This window comes from Anopheles bellator, chromosome 2 (genome assembly GCF_943735745.2).
Source record: "Anopheles bellator chromosome 2, idAnoBellAS_SP24_06.2, whole genome shotgun sequence".
Classification (NCBI taxonomy): domain Eukaryota; kingdom Metazoa; phylum Arthropoda; class Insecta; order Diptera; family Culicidae; genus Anopheles; species Anopheles bellator.
In genome coordinates, this window is record NC_071286.1 from 16,533,024 (window position 1) to 16,541,825 (window position 8,802).

At 50.1% G+C, this 8,802-nt stretch overlaps 1 protein-coding gene across 1 annotated transcript in view; it reads left to right on the top strand.

Moving 5' to 3' along the window:
- LOC131207087 (zinc metalloproteinase nas-14-like) overlaps positions 1–8,802 on the top strand; it is a 13,828-nt gene that overhangs the window by 4,298 nt on the left and 728 nt on the right. The window contains exons 2-3 of the mRNA XM_058199697.1: positions 7,993–8,147; positions 8,212–8,798. Coding sequence (XP_058055680.1) covers positions 7,993–8,147; positions 8,212–8,798 — 742 coding nt within the window. The remainder of the gene's footprint in view (positions 1–7,992; positions 8,148–8,211; positions 8,799–8,802) is intronic.

The window sequence follows — 8,802 nt, forward strand, 5'->3', positions numbered from 1 at the left end:
GACTCGATGTAGGATATCGGGGCTTGTAGATCCATGATCCATGTCTGTCGAAGGGCGATGCATATTGATTCCTTATTCATGGCCAACCCAATCGCCGGTTCGCATCCTACAGCGGCTAGACAGGACGGATGTGGCCACCGTTCCCCCCCGCCGGCACCATTTCCGACAGCCCGGAAACGGTAGGGATGAGCTTTAAGTACACTTGAGATTAAATTTGTATCCAATTTCGTCTGAATGACATTTCCTTTCTGATGGTCTTTTGAGAAGTTTCATTCACAGGAGAATGAAAGTGTTGAGTTGAAAGTGGCCAGGAATGAGACCGAGCGGCCCGAAACCCTAGCAGCCACAGCTATGAAAAGGTTGTCTCAGTTTGTGTTCCTGAATGGCGTAGAATCAATCACCGCAATTAAAATACGGCTTATGAAGTTATTGGAAAGTGATGAAACCTATAAATGTTGCTCTAACACATTTTATACTGATTATTTTATACTGATTAAAAGAACAAGACTGAATTAGTTCTCGCGTCTTGACCGCAAAATGGCAGGAAACGTGTCGAGCAACATCGAAGTCTTTGGCGAATTCTTACTAACGAAATTGTCTCTAGCCACTATGGGACGTACTATCGGGAAATTATGTCCCACAACAATCAGAAGTCTGATATTCCATTTGTAAAGCATTTTAACAAAATAATATCAACGAATGCGGTAGAAACGTCATCCGATGCCTCAAAGTAATAACTATCAAAACAGCTTTTCCGCGCATCCAACTCAGAACTCGACTACTCGCCTTTATGTAAATATGTCGCCTGAGATTTAAATGTAAACCCCAAACCCCTAGCCCGGAACGAGATTGGATGATGGCCACCGGTGCGGGGAACCAAATCTTCCACCTTCCAGTGAATGGGAGCCTCCGGGTTCCGTTATTGGGATTTCCGTTTCATGCTCCCTTGTGCGAACCCCAGCCACCTGGATTTGATCCCCAAAGATTTGAATATTTCCCACCCGAGGTCGCAGACCCTGAGCTGGAATCACATGGAATCACTTCGAGAGTCAATGCGGTTTAGTTTAGAGCCCCTGTCCCGACTTGACAGGTTGCGCTGGCATGCTTTACGATGCACCCAACACCTACCGGATACCGCATCCGCTGGCTTTATTTTGTATTTTCCTTCACCGGGGAGTGAGCCGGGAACACGCCAGACGCCGACGCTCCCGCAATCGTCTTCCGGAGCCCTCGCCCCAAGTAATGCTCTCCTTGGCTGTAGAATGATATTTCGATCATATCTGAAATTAAATATAATCCGATTAGACGCTCGTCTTCCTTTTCGGAGAACCAATTTGCCATTGTGGCCGTGTGGATGTGGATAATCAGCTTAAAAAGGGAAGAGTCCCCGAGCCAACAGCTGTACTGAACGTCTGGCTTCCGGGGTGGAGAGTGCCCAGACTCGGCCCCATCCAGTCGGGTTGCTTCCTGTTGATTCTCGATATCGGAGCCACACTCACAGCCATAGGGCTCCGATCGGGATCGATGACTTCGAAAATGAGCGAAACGCCTCCAAAGCCACTGAGCAATTGAGTTTCGGATCCGATCAAATCCGAAGGTACTTTTAATGAAAAGGCGCTAATCCTTTCTTTGGGAAAACTGGGACTAAATGTGCCAATTTTTCGCCATCTATTTTCGAGAGTCAGACCCTGGACGAGAACGGTCCACTTGTTGAATCCACCCGACTGTACGATCTATTTTTGGGTAACTTAAAGTTGTCTGTAATAAATAATTTAATCAAGCCTTTATTGAAAATCATTGTGAATAAAGTCTATTATTTGATTTCAGTTGCTTAGCTGCCAGCAATCGGCTCAAACGGCAAAAGTTTTTGACCTGCCAATACAGCCAAAGGTGACTTTTAATTTCCGGTGAGCATTTGAAGTTTGCCGTGCCCCGATGGGTGGAACATTAAGCCCACTCTCACTCTCTCGCTAGGATCAGATCTTGGCCAGATGGAATATGAATGCAACTTGAAAGTGGTGAAAGCCATCCATCGGGCGCACGGAACCCGTACGAACTTCCGTCTCAGGTATTAGGAACCGAACCGACTTTATCAAGAGTATCACAACCCACACAGAGAAGCCTGCGTCGGCTGGTTTCGTTTGGAACCATCGCACCACCGGCTACCATCGGAGGCCTCTCGGGAAGAGTCGATTCCCTATCGAGAGACCGCCATTGAACTGTGGTCATGCCTCATGGTGCAAGTTCTGATTGGGTTTGCCTCGTTTCTCTGATTCTATAAAGAGCGCCATCGTCCGTCACTCCAGTGCCCGAGCATTACCCGGTCCGGGATCACAGAGACTGGGGTCAGTTACGGCAAACCGTATTAGATTTTCCGATCGAATGGACTTTTGAAAAGTTTCCCTCGGCACCGCATCACCGGGGTCAATACGACTCTTGTGGTTTGGGCTCCGGGCATTCGATACCAATGGCTTCGTGGGCTTCCTGGGTGTACCGAAGTTAGTGGGAAGCGAAAAATCCGGCCCGTCAACCAGACAAATATGTCGGATTCGAGGAAAGCTAGTACGCGCAACTGGTTGTGGACGAAGCACAAGTTTGTATGTTGCCTGATGTTATAAATGAAATAAGTTCAGGGGCCTAAGCCGCATGGAAATTGGCAGCCTAAACGTGGTGACTCAATTGGGTGAGCACTTTTAATGGACAGGGCCTTTTCTGTGACCGTTGTGGGACCGAAACAAACTGCATCCGTGGGCTTCATTCTTATGGTCAAAGCTCTGAAGCTCTCTTTTCTTCAAACGGACCAATTTCCTGGTGCAACATTGCACGTACCGATTGATCTCGGCTATATTGGCCTGGGAATTGCCCATCAGCAGATGACCCAAATGCTACTGACCCTTCTTCGTTCCGGCAATTCGATACCCGCCATGATGCAACGTTACACGATCCTTCTCGGCAATTTTACGAGCTTACGATGTTTACTTTTGATGACTAACCAGCTTTAATGGCCAGCGCTTCGGACGCCCGTCACCGACTAATGGCTGTCTAATGGAGCAACGCGTGTAACTCGATTCCAAGGATGATTCATATTTGGTTTGAGCAACAACAACATCAAACCAAACCAAAGAAGCAATAAACATCAACTCGTTTCCCGAGCTGCCCCACTAATACTCACGTGCGCACCGGATGGGAAGTGATGTCGCAATCTAGAATATCACTGGCGCTAAACCGGAAGGCCAATCAGAGTCCAACCCCGAACGAGTCGTCGATCAACAGACTGAGTAGTACCGGGAACTCTTGCCGGGCCGAAGGAAAAATCAATTTCCTTTCCATCCGATCCATTCCCGTAGGTCCCTAGGCTTTCTTCCCACCGCCGATGCGACCTCTGTTTGCGTTGTCCAGCCCACAGGAACCAGCTTTCTTGCCCGTGTACCGGGTTTGGGAAGGTAAAGCATTGCCATCGATTTATTGCGCGAAGCCGACGACAGGTACCAAAGGGGCGCGGTCGAACAGGGGCCCGGAAGTTTCCAATTTGGCCGAATACCGGCCAGCCGGCCAGTGCAAACACATCAAAGGTAAACAGTGGTCCAGTTTCGATAAGATTAAACCGTGACCGAACCGGTCTTCGCTCCGTACGGTGCCTCAGTCAGGTACGCAGGACTTCACTTCAAGTTCGCGGCGTTCGGCCCGGAAGAGTAAACACGCGGTGCTGGCGGGTAAAACCCTTAAAAGTGCACACCAATTTGAACGAAACGAGAGTTTTAGTGAGTCAGTAAGAAAATGCATGCACGGAACTGCAGGACCTAACATGGACGTTATCGTACACTTTCCTCTCGTTGCGTCACGTCGATTCGAATTTATTCCGTTCCGCTGACCAGCGCGAGCAAACTGTCCGCGGACACAACAATGTACCCCGCTCGTTTCTAACGACGTACATTCTTGCGCTCATAACCTGGAGACAATTTCCTGTAAAACGGAAAAACACGCCGGCGCCGAACGATTGGAAAATGACAAACCGGGAGCTCGTCAGTGCACTTCACTGACTGGGGCGAATTGAGTGTCTTTTGCGCCGAACGACAAAACGAACGGAACCGTCCGTCCGGTGGGAACGCTTTCAGAAACATTGAATGTGTCGTGTTTCGCTGCCCAAGTTAACAGCAATCTTACTGGGCTCCGGTTTGCCATTGAATTCCTGCGAGCTGGTGAAACGGTAAAAGGGATTTGCTTAAACCGAACGCTTGACTTCCGTGTGCACGGTGTGCAAGTGTAACTACTCTGTCCGTGGCCACTCGTATCCATTCTCTTGCATTGCGGAAACGGTTCCGGTTCACGGGCTACGCGCGTATGAGCACCGTACATCGGACCGGAAGGACCGAAGAAAGGTTAGCCAACCGAAGCCTTTTTTTTAGGGGGGAGCCAAACAAATATCCATTTGCATTGCACCTTCAGCGCGAAGCCGTTCCCGAGGCACCACTTGCCAAATGAAAGCATTTATAATTGACTTGTTTGTAGTGCGATTGATTCGGTGTGTCCACCAGGACTGAGGACATCACCACTGGGCATCCGGAGTGTTCGAAACCGGCGCGGTACGGTGTATTGGAAATTGAAAACTTTATCTATTCCGGTACGCCGGAACAGCAACCAACTCCGCTCGACAGGATATGAGAAAGAGTGCAGCACCGAGCAGCAAGCTTGATGGACCAGCGTGGTCACTGCTTTCAACGCCATCGTCACTGTCGCCAAATGAAGCCGAGTTTCATTTTGGGTGTGAAAGGAAAAAATAGGAGATTTCCGAAACTGGGCGGGCCGAACCAATGGAGACGCCTGGTGGTCTTCGGCGTTCGGGGCACACGTCAATATTCACCATATTGGCGAGGACGGGGCTTTTCGGCTTAGGCGCGAGGCAAAGTAAGAAATGCAAGAGCCGCACACACTCTGTGGTCTAATCCTTGGGATGCGTGGCGGAAAAAAAAGCTGGAACGGCCACTTGTTTTAGCTGCGGCTTTTCACAGAATCCGCTCTAAGCCCCACGACACGAGGGCGCACGTACCTGTCTTCGCACTCGGTACTTCGATGCCGATGAAGTGACGGTGATTGTTCACCGATTGAAGCAGTCCCCCTCCCCTCCAGTTCGATTCCGAATGTGTTGTTTGTTCGTTTAGCATTTCAGCATTCGGATGACCGTGTTTTGTTGACGCGGATCCATCATGGAGCGGAGGGCCGAAAGCCGGAAAGACGATTATCTGATTAGCTGGTCCATTTTAGCCGGCTTCTCTTTTTATTTGTTTTTGAGCTTAACTTTAACCACTTTGATTGGTCCGAGATGTGCCCAATCCATCGTCAACCCCACGAAGGTGCACTTTATTTGGAACGCTCTTGTCGAAGCATTCAGCTGCAGTGACATATTTCGCGCCTGAAGACGACCTTCTGCTTGACGCGTCCCGACGGACGGAAAGCAAACAAATCCAACGCATCGAACATACTCCGGCACTCTCCGGGTGACATGTCGTTGGATGTCAAATACAAGTCACAGCTTTCCTGTCCGAAAGCAGGATTGAAATACCGCCATCATCATCATCATCGTCGTCGTCGTCGTCATAACCACACTCCAAAGCTTGCGGTACGCCGCGCTTAGGACACGGGCCAGACAGGAGTCTTCAACCACCCGCACCGTGCACAGGAATCCCTGGTTCGATTCTTGAACTTCGACTGGTGAGACCACCACCAAACTGCGCGCCGGCTGATGTAAAGCGACGTGACGGGCTATCAAAATATTCGACCCGCTCCCGGCACGGAACCGGAAGGGCTGGCGAGGGGCGAAGGCTGACAGGCAAACAAGCAATAACACACACGTAGGTACACACCTACTCAAGAACCGAGCCGGTGTTCACTGTCAAGTGCTGTCGCTGAAGACCGAGAACCACAAACAGCCGCTGCCGATCCTGGCAAGACGGGCAGGTCTTGCTGGGTGATGCTGGGCGATGCCCATCACAAAGGACGACACCTCAAACCAGTCACTCGGGGCACGGGGCTCTAGGACCGCAAGGCATAATAGACAATCTGGAAAATTCTCTCTGATTTGATTATACATATTTCATCTGCCATTCATTCATCCATTCAGGAACGTGTGGCACTTGCTTTGACCGACCGACCGGCTCGACTAGGCACTACACGGTACACAGCCGACAACCACAAAACCCCTTGCCCGTGAACGTGAATGATCCCTGAAGTGCGGCAGGACCTCTTCGGAAACTCTCTCTCTCTCGCTCGCTCCCTGGCTCATCATCGGTCATCGACGCTACCGTCTTGCCGTACGTGACACACCGTTCCTGGCCGCGCCGTTATCTTGATGCTCGTGTTCGGGATGTCAGTCCCGGCAGTCCAATGTGCAGATTGATGCTGACAGCACCAGAGGGTCCGGTAGCTACGGTTTCCGAGCGAAATCATTCACCTCAGTGCGTTCACTAGCTGCTCAGTAGCATTGTTAGCCTCTTACCGGGTGCTTCTCCGAATGGCTTCTCCGCAACCACAGATGTCCGGTGTCCGGTGGGGTATGGTTTTGCATATTGGAGGCACCTATTTTTAATTTCACCTCCAGGTACGACAGGTCTCATTCTATTGACGTGCGTTTGATGGTTTGTGGTTTTCGATATTTTTCTACCAACGCAATTTAACATGTCGTTCCATTTCATAAGCAACATGCAAAATCTAAATTTCTATAAATCTAGTAACAGATTAGATAGCAATTCTTCAACCATCTCCACCGAGTAAAGGATTAAAATGCGGACCACAATTCATTGTGATAAAAGTGAGGTAGACGTAATGAAAATTTAACAGCATCCGATTCTAGCGAACGATACCAAAACCGATTAAACATTCAACCTGGTTGGCAACAGTTGTGCCACTTGGTTAGTTGCGACAAAACCCGCCTGAAATACACTGAGATTTGTGAAGCAGTATCGCCCATTCTGATAGTGTTTCACTATCAAAGCCCTTTGAATCACTAGCCTGACCGCTAACGCTCGGTCAAAGCTCGGTTCTTTCATATTTAATTACCGCTTCTCCATCGTCAGGAAATATCGCTCACTGGCGTGGCGTAGCGTGGAGCTCAGGTTCACTAGCAGCCCGATGCGAAGAGCTGTTTCATCGCTACAATCTAACTTAATTAATCCCTACGGAGTGTCATCCTCTTCCAGTTTGGACAGCGAACCAGCGCAGCAAGGACCTCGAAGTCATAAGCACCAAACAATGGTATAATCAGTGAGAAGTAAACCATTATCTCTTGCGTCCTGAAACGACCGTTTATCGTGTGACGAAGCGAGAGACCGAAAGGCTTGTTGGATGCATCCCACATACGTTCACACAATAGCTATTAAACAATGCCGAGGTCTTGCCCTACTTGTATGCTATTTCTGGTGGGGGTCAGTGGTCAGATGTCCAGAAATGGAAACAATGATCTACTATGTAAACGTAGCAGGAGCCTCGGCATTTTAAAGCAGTTCCCAGAATCAAAACAAACAAATCGTCTATTGGCCCGCCTAGATCCGTATTAGACACGTGACAGTACGCGACAATGGTGGAACTGTTTGCCACCAAATTCTTCGGGCATCGAACCCCCTTTTCGGCCGACCGATCAACGGGCTGCGAATGCACACCAATATTTTTGCCAAAACGTTAATTCTCAGAAAAGCACTCCGTGAATCCCCGGAAGCAGATCAGGAGGAGGATGGCACTACTCTTTCAATAACCGATTTAAAGCCCAACAATGGAACGTATTGTGTGCCGCGTGGGTATATTAATGTCAGACACGGCCAGGGAGCCGTTAGAGGTAGATCAACGGAACTGGTCGATCAACATGGTTGCTAGGAGTACAATTTTGGTCTTGGCCGGTTTGGTGCTGCTTTTCGGCACCGCCCTGGAAGCCAGGCGTACGACGAGTGCAAGCTTCCTGGTAGGAGAGCGCCTGCGGAGTCACCGTGCAAATTCCTCCGGCAGACGAGTTCGTCCGTGGGAGCTGGGCGCGGGTATCTACCGCGAGATGGACATCATGGAGAAGGAGTCACACCAGCAGAACGGTGTTTCCCTGTCGGCGTGGCCAAATGCTCGCTGGCCCAACGCAGTCGTGCCGTACCTTTTCACCGGGACATTCAGTGAGTATCGGAGGATCACGCGGCGTACCTCAAACATGCTGTACTAAATAATATCATCTTCCAGCTGATGAACAGAAGGCAGTGGTGCTGACGGCCATGGCACAGTTTGCGGCCAATACGTGCGTGCGTTTTGTCGCGCAAACCACGGAAACGGTGTACATCAGCATCACCAGCTCGGCGACCGGGTGCTGGTCGTACGTCGGACGGAGTTTATCCAACACGTACAACGTCGTCAATCTGCAAACTCCGAGCTGCATAACCGTTGAAACTGCTGCCCATGAGCTGATGCACTCGATCGGCTTCTACCACGAGTTTACCCGGCCCGACCGTGACGAGTACGTCTCGATTGATCGGGAAGCGCTCGCCCCACAGTACCAGACAGAGGAGTTCTATCAGGACAATTACGGCAAATATTCCGACAACCAGGTTGTGCTGTATGGTCGGCCGTACGACTACGGGAGCGTGATGCACTACTCCAAATACGCAGCCGCTGCCAATCGATCGCGTCCGGTTATGAACAACCTGAAACCGTGGACTGGCGATTTCGGCAACGATAATGGACTGTCCGCAGCCGACATTATCGACATTAATTATATGTACTGCAACGCAACAACGACCACCGCGATTCCGGCAACAACCACCACAACTCCGGCAA